Here is a 13,081-nt window from a genome sequence, read left to right as displayed (position 1 = left end):
GAAAAGCTGTATGTAGCCTGTGTCCCTATTTTTAAAATATACACATAAATTGAAAACAGTAGTCTGGCAGTGAAAGTGTTAATATGCAACAGAGCTCCTCAAAGTGACCTTCCCAGTCCGGCTTTTCATTTCATTTACTTTCCCAGCAGCCTTTCACCAGCACTGCTCCTCGCAGTTATTTATCTGTGCATTAACACGGCCTGCTGGCAATTTCCAATTATAATTAATGACATATGTCACCATACATTGTTGATACATGGACCCAGTGAGGCTAATGAAATGTGTTCAGAAATGTTGTTCAATAATGTGATTTTGTTCCCTGCTTGTTTTCAATTTACTTCAACATTGCCACCTGAGGCTATTTGGGGCTCAAAAGAATGCTAGTTCCACGTTCCACAGTGTGCTCACTGCTGCTGCAAGTCACACAGAAAAAAAGCAAAAGTTGTATAATTTTATTGTTTCTCACTGAATAAATATGCCTGTGAGGAGATGAAGGTCACGGCAGTCGACAATGTGACAATGACATATCCTGAAAGGTGTTCGGCATTTCTAAAGCCAGATGACAAGGCAGGTATTCAGAAACGTTTCTGCTGTGAGCCTCTGCGAGCTCGACTCGGCGGACAGCTTTTGTGTGTTTTATTTGTAGCTCATGCCCGATAACAGCCTCGATAACACGTGATGCTGTTAGATGTTACATCATTCGAGATGTGAGCACATCTCTTCGCTGTGAGCAGAACAGGATTTTATATGCTGGTCAGAAAGTTGCGACAGCTTGTGCACCTGTAATCTGCACCTGGACCCTGCTGGTACCTCACAGGATACTCGGAAGGAGATCATGGCAGACATGTTTACCTGCGGCGATGCTGCTTAAAATAGACAGGACAGCGAGGGAGGTACATACATGGATCCTGCCAACATGGGAAAGGCTGTTTACAGTATATATTGTGCTGATTTTACAACCCGCTGTGGTTCTAATCAAAATGTAGTCTGCATGGCAATACTAAGACTGTTAATTAGGCAATATTGATAGTGTTTTACATAAACAAAGGGGCTCTTTTCTGCTCCAGATTTGTATTCATGGACACATAAGTATCTTTGTATTATTCAGTTCAAAATAACCCTCATTTATCTTGTGCCGGTGCAGCTCTTGAGTTCAGTCTCCTATTAAAAACTAGTTTAGATCCTCTTCCTGTAAGCTAACTTTCATGGAGCATGGAGAAACAATGTTGTTGCTCTTGCTTGGCTCGTATGTGTTGAGCCTTATAGTTGTGTATTCTTCTGAGACCTCTCCATGTTCATGATTGGTGATCCCTGTTTATTTTGAACGGGATTTAGAAAATATGGGCTGACTCATTACAAGTTCATGTGGCCTCTTGTGGTTGTCAGACAATGAGTAGATATCCTGCTGTTGAACTCGCTCTGCACTACAGGCTTCCCGAGGATGAGATTAAAAATTAGATGTACACCAAAATTTTAGGAGTTTATACAGTTAAACTGTAACTGTGTCCACTTAATTGACCAGGTCACTTAAATGAAATAAATTGTCAGATGTTCAGAATATACTCACAGCCTTTAATCAACAGGGAGCAGATGTTTCATTTTGTGCCAGATGGGCGATGTTGGTGATTATCTTGTACAGCTTGTCTGTGCCTTTGGACTCACCCTTACATATACACTAGGGTGGACGCATTTGTCCAAAGCACCCTGACAGTGTCCCTGACTGACTCATTTATGTACAGTCATGCAATAATGTAGGTTTTCACAGGACTCTGTGCAGTGCTGTGAAAAGCTGAGTACAGACTTACTGCTTCCTTAGAACATAAAAGGCTGAGAAGCGCCAATGCTGCTAATCAAATGCAGCACCTCTGTTAAAGCAGAAGTTTGGGCGGTTTGCTGGTCTGTAGGATTCAGGTGTGTGTTAACACAATGCCATAAACATCCCAGGTGTGGATGTCACAGCAAATTCACCCCAAGGTCAGACCATGCAATCGTCAGTGAAACTGCAAAAGCCCAAGAGCTCCATCTCAGATTCTCAAGGCCTCAATTAGCATGCAAACGTTATGTTAAAAAAAATGAACAAAGATTTTTTTTTTCAAATGGTTGCCAAGAGAAATCGTCTGCTCTCCAAAAGTCCTCAAAGTTGCATCTGAACAAACCACAAGAGTTGCAGAACCAAAGTAGAGATGTTTGATTATAATGCACAGCACCACATCTGGAAAAAAAACAACATATCAGCACAAACACCCCATAACAACTGTAAGCACGGGGATGGAGGGGCGATGATTGTGCTTGGGCTTGTTGTGCAGCCACAGGACCTGGGCACTCCGCAGTCACTGAGTCTACCATGAACTTCTCTGTATACTTGTGGTCATCTGACTGACTGAAATATGGATATCCTGCAGAATTATCCAACGTGGCTTAAAGGTTAATAACAGTAACACACTCGTTATGTCAGCAGAAGTGGCACCTGGCAGATACTGGCCTGTGTCAGCCCACCTGTCAATCAAAGCAGCCATGCCCCTAACAAAATTTAAAAAAAGATGGGTTATTAAAAAAACAAAAAAAGGTTTTATGATGAATGAAGGTGATGAAGATGTTAGTGTGGGTGTCTGTGGAGACTTTGGAGATTGCTGCTTGCAATGGAGAAATGAAATATTGTGATAATCCGACGGTGTAGTAAAATTCAGTCATAAGAAATGAAGCAGTCTCTGCTCCCTCCTGCCAGGTGCTGTATGAAGACAGTCAGATGGTGACCCTGACGGCCCCCTACATAGCCGGCTTTCTGGCATTCAGAGAAACTCCTTTCCTCCTGGAGGCTCTGCAGAGGCTGAAGAAGAACCAGCCCACACTCCTTCCTCAGGTCTGGACGTGCTAGAACTTGAATAATGACCTCTTAGTGCAGGGGTGGGAAACTCCAGGCCTCGAGGGCCGGTGTCCTGCAGGTTTTAGATGTGTCCTTGAGCCAACACAGATGATTCAATGGCTGAATGACCTCCTCAGCATGTCCTTAAGTTCTCCAGAGGCCTGGTAACGAACTAATCATGTGATTAAGGTGTGTTGACCCAGGGGGATATCTAAAACCTGCTGGACACCGGCCCTCGAGGCCTGGAGTTGCCCACCCCTGTTTTAGTGACTACTGAAATGGGTTCTGTTCGTTTCTGTCAGATTAACTTCTCAAAGCTACACAGACAAAGGAAAATATATATATCTTTTTGCATTTTTATTTGACCAGGAAGTAAAACAAACTCTTTTTCCATTATTTTGTTGATGCTGATGGTTCATATTCACAATAGAGTGAAAAGAAAACATTTTAGTTTGTGCTTGTTAACCTTAGTTTGCAGTTTTGGCATAATTCCTACAGATAAAGTTAGAAACCTGAGGATTTTGGGCAAACTAAGTAATTAAAATTTCTTCAGTAAGATCTGAGTGTTATTATTGTGATAACTATTATTATTATATTTATGGTAGTAGTACTAGAAGAAGTGATATAATTCCCATCTCCAGGGCACAGTGAGCTGGAAATGTTTTAATAACCGATAAATCCTCCAAAGTGGAAAAAGTTACTTATGAATCCAACAAGACCGACAACCTGCTAACGTTACTGGATTTGGACAAGTGCTTTAAAACCTCGCATCACGTTCATGCACATTAAGTGAAGCTCCTCTGTTTGTCCTCTCGGTTTTTTGTTTTTCTAAAGCGACGCCTCTTGTTCATCTTCACCCACTCGCTTCTGTTTGTCGCAGCCCACACGCCTCCCACTCTGTCCCTCTGTCGTCCTCGTGCACGCAGGTGTGCAGAAACACACACATTCACACTTAGAAAGTCATGCACACACACACACACACACACACACACACACACACACACACACACACACACACACAAGCTCAGATTTACTTCCAGTGACATTTAGCTCTGGACAGATGCAGTCACTGCTCCCTTTATCTGCAACCTTTCAAGTGAGTGTTCCTGGTGACTTATGATTCAAGCAGAAATATGTCTGCGGAGTCACCTTTGGCTTTAAAAATTCATCGGTGTGTTGGAGCTGGAAGCGTTCAAATATCAGTTTGAGGAGCTCTTACTAACTTCGGCTTTTGAAGATCTTCTGCCATCCCAGGGTTATAGACACAATAGATAACAACAAAAATCTTTCACTCTGGACATTTTAGTTGATCATATCATTCATAGCACAGGTAGAAGCAAAAGATTAATAATACCTCTGTTGATGAAGTAGCTCTGTTTATTATTTCACCTGTGCTTTTAATCCTCAGACACGTGGAAAAGTCTGCTGTGGAAAAAGCGAGTAATATCGAGCTTCCTGCAGTCGAACTCATTTCAGGTGTGTTCTCTCTGCAGGTGGTGTTTGTGGATGGGAATGGTCTCTTTCATTACAGAGGTGAGGCGACTGACCGAACAAAGATTTTAGATTTTCTGTTTTTACTTTAAAGATAACATAATGTAATAAACTTTTAATAACACTGATAAAAAATATTAACAGTTCACTGTAAAAAATCGAACAAACAACAAAAATCTAAAAACACACATTTAATGAATAATGTGTTTGTTAGTTTCTCTGTACCTGTACAATCATCGCCCAGTTTTCCCTCAAGGTCATCTTCTTGTCCATCTGGACCTATGCGATTAACGCTGGATTCAGAGGCGCCACCAAAGGGGGGCCAGGAGGGGCACTGGACACCCCTTAAAATTTGCTGGCCGCCCCCCTGTCGCCTCTGTGACCTCTGTGTTGGTAATAATTTTAAAAAACGTGAACACAAGAGTGAGGAAGAATCTTTAAAGGGATGGATGGATTTTAAAATCTTATTTGGTTTTCATATGTACATATTTTGAGTGATATCAAATCTAATAGCAGGAAATAAACTAGGTATATAATTCAGTTTTTTCTCTCTTTTTTTGCCATATTTTTCAAGTAACCTATATTTGACAACAGCAATAAAATTGAAAACCCTGTTTTTGGTGTGCCACCCCCACATGGCCACCCCTATGAAAAAATTTTGGAGCGTCCCTGGTTGGTTATATCAACACCTTCAGCCTGAACTTAATTTTGTGCCATAAGAGACAGCTGTAGGGATTCAGATCTGTCGAGGGTGGAGGGAAGTGACCAGCGGTTGTATGTCTGTGTGGCCAAAGAAGTGACACACATAACCTATGTCCAATGATTGTTTTCCATGAGCCGGCTCGGGATGTTAGAGTACACTCATCTCTGTGAAAGGAAAATGGAAAAAATGACGTGCATGCCGATGCTGCTGTTCGGTCTCTGGGTCGTACGTAGCATGACACTCGTCAGCAGCGCATCTTCAAAAAAAGAGACAGCTAAAAATTTCAGTCTGATTTTCACTGATCATTAATTCACAGATTTGCATTCAGCTCCACTCGAGCTTGTTAAAAATACTGAATTCAAGGTGAGTCTAGCGAGGTTTGAGGACAAGCTGTATAAACTTTGGCTTTCACTAAAGGGACTGTTGGGTGTAACACCTGATAAAATCAACCCTGAGTGAATCACCGTGAAGCCCTCTGTTGTAACGTTTCTTTGCATCACACAGTTCGCTGAAGCACGTTTACTCCCCGCTGTTTAATTTTGGATGTGACTTGATTGTCGCTGTTTGGATCGTTGCAGAGTTTGGCTTGGCGTGTCACCTGGGAGTGCTGTCAGGGCTGCCCTGTGTGGGCGTGGCCAAAAACTTGCTGCAGGTGCAAGGAGTCAACAAGAGTGAGGAGCATCAGTCACAAGTGAGAAAACATCATCTCTTTTTTAAATTTAAGATCTTTTTTGTTTTAAACGTAGATTCTGTAGGTTTGATGAGTCAATGTGTGCACTTTGTTATGCTCAGGTCTCCAGTCATACAGCATTGTTGTATCCATTGTGGTTTTCAGTGTTATAAAAAGGCCATTTCAAAATGACGAGTCTAAGACTTGAACGTCTGTTTCTCCCACCGAGCTGCAGAGCCTCGTCCCTCTGCGGTTTGGCCTTCAGAGCTCTTTGATGTAAAAGAGATGAAGAAAACCTGCTTCATATTTAATGTTTCTTTTAGTTGTGTACACATGTTTCTCTTGTAAAAGAGCTCCCAGTGTTGACAGGAGTCACTGGATGAATTATTTAAGTTTTCAAAGTGTAATCGCTTTCTCTGCTCGCTGCATCTAAAGAGAAAAGCAAAGAAATGTCAGAGAGGGACGAAGCAAAGGACAGAGTTGTTTTTCAGTGTGACTTTGTGTGCATCTAAACTCACAACTTCTAATTCTACGTGTGTGTGTGTGAGAGTGCGCTTTGTTTGCGTGTATTACTGTTCTCACTGTGACTTTTATTGCGAGCCAAGGCCTTGCTGTGTCGCTAACGCTAATGTGACTTTTTGAATACAAATCAAGCTGGGACAAATGTGCACTGGTCAAAGTATACCTGTGGGACAGCAAAACCTGGTTTTCATTAATATGCAAATGCTCCCTTTGTTCCAGTCTGCAGCTCAGTGACCTGCTGAGGAAAAAAAACAAAACACTTTAAAGTTAAATTTACCCGATGAAACGAGCAGGTGCGTCAGTTATCATTTCACTTCAGGCCAAACTGAACGGAAGAGGGACAGACCAGTGAAGCCACAGGAAAATATTAAAAAACTGTTCCCTCTTTTTAATGTAATAAGGATGAAAAGCAACATCAAGTCAAACCTAATGCAACTAATGAGTAGGAATGAACCAAAAACTACATGTGGCATAGACTAAGGAACTGCAACAAAACCAGCGCAAACTGAGTAAAACAACTTATACAGTCAGAGGTTTTTACAGGAATCTGTGTAAGTACACCTTCACTCCATCCATAGAAATTATAGGAAGTTATTGGTACTGAATCATGGAGTTTATTTCGTTTTTCAGAGAACTGCACAGTCCTGTGAAAACTGTGAAAGCTATTTCCTTTTTGAGGCGGGAGGAGCAGAAGGCGGTCCGACCAAGCAAAAACTGATACATCAAAAAGATCAATAAAAATGCTTTGTCTGAATCTTACATGAACTACACACATTCACATGCTCATGCAGCTCCAGGAGATTATTTAAGACTTCATCTTCCTCGGAAACTTCCAGATTCCTCACAGAAAAAGCTCGAACCCTGTGGCCTTCTTGTCTGAGTTGACAGTGAATTAGCTGAGCTTAAGTGTGGTCACTTCTGAAAAGCCATTATGCAAATTCTAAATAGAATCTAAAGGTCTGCAGTTATGAGCATTTTAATGCTGAGTGGTCCTCCAAAGTTTTGGAGAGGAGCGGACAGACATCTGATCCACTTCTCAGTTAGCATCAGATACATAGTGTGATTACAACCCCGGCAATCTTCATGTAGTCGTGTAAGATGCTAATTCAATTCTCTGCAATGTATCCATCTCATGAATTAGTGTTAGTGGCTTTGGCGTCAGAAAAATTACGCCCGTCTTTTCCCCCTGGGGGGAATCTGATCTTTGTTTACACCTATCATGGTCACCCCCGACGATCCAGTCACACTTATCTACTGAAACAATATGTGTCCAAATACATGTGGCTCATTTACTTTCAAGATCAGGTAGCACAGGCATTACACGGCCATGCTGCATGTTTGGCTCAAGCTATTAGCTTTGGATCAGCGTGAAATTTTAGAAGTCCCTTCCTGCCCATATTGATGTAATTGTCACTCTCTGGGGCTCTTTCTAATTTGTCTACAGGCACGCACACGATTGCGGCGCTTCAAGGGAACACCAGCTTTGGCGCTTGAGCGCTTGGTGGGAAATTAGCTGTGAAGTAATCTGTGAAACACAAGCTATATCAGGCTTCCTACCAAATTTCAGAAAATTAGCTCTTTTGAAACAAGATTAGCCATTACTGGAGCTACGAGCACACCGCCACGTACCACTGACGAGCGATACGCTGCCATACTCGATTAGATCAGATGTCAGAGTTTCTTTCAACATTTCCAGCAAACAGAGTTTCTGAAAGCCAATATGCAGTCTGAGAAGTGTCTCTCAAGGTTACAGAAGTTTCTCTTAGTTGCGGCAATTAAATGTGCAAACCTTGAAAGTAAAGGTGTGTATGTGCGTCTTTATCAGATGGAGCCTCCTTGGAAAGGTGAAAATGAAACACTGTATAGCACAGGGATTGTGTTAATGTACGAATGCACATAATATGTTGCAGGATGAGCCTGTGCTCAGAGAAACTATAATGTACATAAATTTTAAAGATGCACTGTAAAACAAATATATTTTTGCATGGAGGTTTGAGTTTCATTAAGAAACAGTAGACATCTATTCAATTCAATTCAATTTTATTTATATAGCACCAAATCACAACAACAGTTGCCTCAAGGTGCTTTACATTGTAAGGTAGACCCTACAACAATACATACAGAGAAAAACCCAACAATCATATGAACCCCTATGAGCAAGCACTTTGCTGACAGTGGGAAGGAAAAACTCCCTTTTAACAGGAAGAAACCTCCAGCAGAACCAGGCTCAGGGAGGGGCGGGGCCATCTGCTGTGATTGGTTGGTGTGAGAGAAGGAAGACAAGATAAAGACATGCTGTGGAAGAGAGACAGAGGTTAATAACAAGTGATTCTATGCAGAGAGGTCTGTTAACACATAGTGAGTGACTGAAGAAGAAATACCCAATGCATCATCTGAGATGAGAATATTAAAGTCACTCCAATTTTATCTGTTTATTTTGGGCTTGATAGCAATTAGTGGTCTTTGTGTCACCCAAAGTTTGTCAGGTACAAAATGTAAAAGGTCACACCTGTATTACACCTGTATGTAGGTCAAAACATTTTCACCATTTTTTTACTTAAATGTAACTTGTTCAGGGATATTTTTTCTGAGTTTGGTTGCCTTTAATAGAGATTCATAAAATTATATGAATTCTGCTTTAATAACTTATTTAAAAGTTTCATCAATCTTCTGATTTATCACTCGGGGGAAAAAAAACAAAACTATTTTGTAAGAGTGATTTAAATCAGTTTAAAAATTCAAAGAAAAGAGCCTGTAAACGAATGTCAGCCTCCAAGACTGAAAACAGAAACAGGGAAGTGCCAAAAACTGCAGTTCATCAAATGACCGCTTGAGGCTGAATACAAAAGTTAGTTTTCAGTCTTAAAATCATATGATAAAGTTAGGAATGGCCAACATGACATCAGCGATTAGTTAGTAAAGTCCCAGCCAATGTGAAAACTTGTGGATGAGACCAAATATTGATGGCTGTTAATCACAAGGTATACCTTCCTAAAGCTCAGCTTGCTTTATCATCCTTTTTGAGTCCTATGACGACCTTAATTTACATCAAGGACATCTTAAACTCATCAGTAAAGTGTTTATTGATGTGAGCAGGAGGGGAATTTCACAGTTTTATACAGTCAGACTTTAAACTGGAGGAGTCACCCTCTGCTGCCCTGAAAACAGTGGCTTCACTCAGACCAGAAAGCTACACCTGCCTACAGTACGTGGTTAACATGCCAACTTTATATTTGAAGCTTTATTGCACATAGAGTTGTGTTTTTTCTGTAACTCACCTATTTAAATTGTATTTTAGGTATAAAAATAGAATTTTGCTTCACCTCATCTAATTTCAATCCCAGTCGTGTTTGTGCACTTATCTGCTTAATATGGCTTGATTTGTACTAACACACCGTCTAACCTCCAGTTGTGGAGAGTGAAATTCCAGTGTTATGAGCAGTGCTGCACTTATAGATTCACTTTGCTAATAAAGCGAACGAGTAAGCATTGGCTGATTTTTAGACCTCCAGCCTCTTGTCAAAAGTGTGTCACCGAAGAAAACAACGGGCAGAATGCCAGATGCGAGGCTTTAAGACATTAGTCCACATACAATGTGTGACTATGATTAAGTTCATCTTTTATATACAGTAATAGTCAGTAAAGCAAAGTAACAAAGGCCTTGAAAACAGACAGCTGTTTGTTCATCTTTAGCAGTGAATAAGAACAACGGATAACTTGTTAAGATGGAGAATCATTAGGTTGTATTGACTGCCTTCTGTCATCATTAAAGCACATGCGTCCCCTTGAAGTGTCCGTGAACATGAAAGCCCTTCTCTCTCTGCTCGCTGTTTTTTTATTTGAAGCTGAACATGATGTCCCTGTGCTGGAAGTTGAAGGAAAAAAATGTCCATCCCGGTTTTCCCTCCAAGGCACGAGCGATAAGCAGAGTTCTGTCCTTTCCTTCTAAGATTCCTAATTATTTAAAGTAACACTCAGGTATGCCATTCAGCGTGTTAGTACGAGCTCGGGAGCAGCTTGGGAGAACAAGAAAACAGAGACTGCTTTAGGTTGCCTTCCCAATCGACTCAAAGGTTTATTAAGTATACAACAGCTTATATAGAGAAAAAAAGGTTCGTGTGTCAGCAAGTTCTCAGTTCAAACCAGTACAGACCAAATAAGGAAACGTCTTCCTGCCTTGTGAGCAAAGAAGTATCCTGTGTGTAGTTTATCAGTTCAGCTACAATTTATGATCATCCCAGCAAAATACACTCCTAGACATAGAATACAGAGTTCTTTCATTAGTGAATTCTGAAACAAACCACCTGGCCTTTAACGAGCCTTTTTCTAAGAGATAAAGAAGGGAGGATGGGAGTAAGGAAGTGGTCTCGTCTCTGTGGTATTTTCGACCTTGGGGTACCAGCCTGTGAGTCTTACACATCAATTCTTGGGTCAGAGAGAAAGAGAAAAACAACTATTAAATGGGCCTTATTGAGTAACTCTTTTCTGTATAATATCACAATAAAACAATATCCTGTAAATGCTACCATGGTATCAAAATATCACAACAGAAGTGATGCAGTGGGCCTTTGTGTGAGCCGAGCTTTAGACAAAAGAGACAGGATGAGAGAGGGTAGAAAATGTTTCTTTCCCTCCTTTTTGTCCTCAGTACACTTTTGGAAAATTTTATCTCTGTTGAAGTTTTGTGTTGCTCAGAGTCCCTCAGGTCTTCGTCGCCAGAGGTGTGGACTCGAGTCACATGACTTGGACTCGAGTCAGACTCGAGTCATTAATTTTATGACTTTAGACTTGACTTGAAAAAATGTTCTAAGACTTGTGACTTGACTTGGACTTTTACACCAATGATCTGGGACTTGAATTGGACTTGAACCGGTTTACTTGAAAAGACTTGATATTTTACCCCAAATATAAAATTTAACATGCATATTATATAGAGATTGAAAATGTGACGTCATTCACGGGTAGAACTGCAAAGGATTCTGGGAACTCGTGGCAAGCGGTACTAGCGCACGCAGGCTTTCAATTAAAATCAGTTACACAGAGATAAAAAGAAACACAAAAATGTCAAGAAGCTGTTGTATCATTAACTGCAATAGCCGGTCGCATGACAGCCACGGGAAGCCGACGGGTAAAGAGATCGGTTGTTATCGGATTACGTCGTTGAAGAGAAATTGTTCAGCCATGTTTCCGAAGTAACAAAGACGCGACTGGATTGCAGCCATTCTAAGACCAAATATAACGTCCCAGAACCCTCCAGCTCACAGGTTAGTCTGCTCCAAGCATTTACACGAAGGTCAGTGTTTTTTAGTAGTTAATACGTCATTTTCATAACATAATTAGTGATATAGGTTACAAGCAAGTCTGGCGCTGAACAGAAATTGTCGCGCTATGCTCCTTTATTTATTGTGCATAAATAGTGAATTGTCCTGACACAATATTGCGTTTCGCTTCTGTTATTATGGTACATTGACAAAAACATATACTTTTATTCACAGGATAAAACAGTTGTTTTATATCACTAATTGCCCAGTACGATTACAGCATACAATATTGTTGTCACTGCTACATTTCTGTGATGGGTACCAGAAATTATTTCCACTGCTAATTAATTACCGTTGAGCTCAAAGGTCCTATTAATAAACGGTTAATGAATGTGTATTTATGACGACGATTTGTGAGACTGGTAAACTTATGATACGTACGATGGTCTTTCGTTCTACACGGTGCGTTTCAAGGTCCTGCACCCATCCGTCGGTAAACTGTACCTGGGCTTGTTGCAGTGACCTGAAGTTACTAAACTTCATGAGTGTATGCACTCACTCCAAGAACCGTATGATTATAAATATGCATATAAATATGCTACAATGAGATAGCTGACTTCATCTAACTAGCAAATGTTGTCCAGGCTACGTTGGTGATACAGTTTTTTTTAATGTGTATGATATTTTTGTCATGCGATTTTTAAAGCCGGTCCTACAACCGCATCCAAGAATAACATGCAGCTTATCTCAGAACTGTCGGTGAAAATTATTCTTGGAGCTAAGTTTAATTGAGCTGCATTTTAAAGAGGTGCAATTTCACAATTTGTGTATATTTTCTACGTTCACTTTTGTCATGTGTTGAGAAAAACACAGATTTAAAATTACATGGTCTAATATTTACATTTAGCATAACTGCAACATTATTTTTTCGTTGTTTTTTTTTTTTAAAGACTCGAAAGGACTTGAAATTCAAAGTTTCAGACTTGTGACTTGACTCGGACTTTTACACCAGTGACTTGAGACTCGACTCTGACTTGCCTGACATTACTTGAGACTTGACTTGAGACTTGAGGATAAAGACTTGAGACTTACTTGAGACTTGCAAAACAATGACTTGGTCCCACCTCTGTTCGTCGCCTCTCCTCTCTTTCTTCCTCTCTCCCTTAACCTCCAGTTTATCGGTCCTCCTCTCATACTCTATCCCCTTTCTCGCTTTCATCTCCTTCTCCCTGTTTGTCTCTCTTTGTCTCTTCTCTCACTGATAGCCTGGCTGTAACTCAAACTAGTGTGTTATTGATGACTTACCCCGTGTTTCTGACTTCTGGTGCCCTGGCTTCAGTCCTATTCCTGTCTTTCACAGACACAGACACACACACACACACACACACACACACACACACACACACACACACACACACACACTATTGGCCTCATCCCAGCCGGGATTGGATGCCCCGTGCGGCCCCTCCTGTCTCCCTGCTGGCTGCTTGCTGTAATCAGTCATAGTAGAGCAGACACTCCATCCATCATGGAGGCTAAACTCCCTTCATCGCTCTGGCCCATAACCCAGA

The 13,081-nt window shown here is 41.0% G+C and overlaps 1 protein-coding gene across 4 annotated transcripts in view; it reads left to right on the top strand.

Moving 5' to 3' along the window:
- Positions 1–13,081, top strand: part of LOC309709140 (endonuclease V-like) — a 73,261-nt gene that overhangs the window by 2,585 nt on the left and 57,595 nt on the right. For all 4 annotated transcript variants that reach the window (XM_082537614.1, XM_082537613.1, XM_082537612.1 and 1 more), the window contains exons 3-5: positions 2,726–2,860; positions 4,357–4,396; positions 5,636–5,748. In XM_082537614.1, coding sequence (XP_082393740.1) covers positions 2,726–2,860; positions 4,357–4,396; positions 5,636–5,748 — 288 coding nt within the window. The remainder of the gene's footprint in view (positions 1–2,725; positions 2,861–4,356; positions 4,397–5,635; positions 5,749–13,081) is intronic.

This window comes from Aulonocara stuartgranti, assembly GCF_965226115.1.
Source record: "Aulonocara stuartgranti genome assembly, chromosome: 6".
In the NCBI taxonomy this organism is placed as follows: domain Eukaryota; kingdom Metazoa; phylum Chordata; class Actinopteri; order Cichliformes; family Cichlidae; genus Aulonocara; species Aulonocara stuartgranti.
Note: the sequence above shows the minus strand (reverse complement) of the source record. Positions and strands in the feature narration are given on the sequence as shown.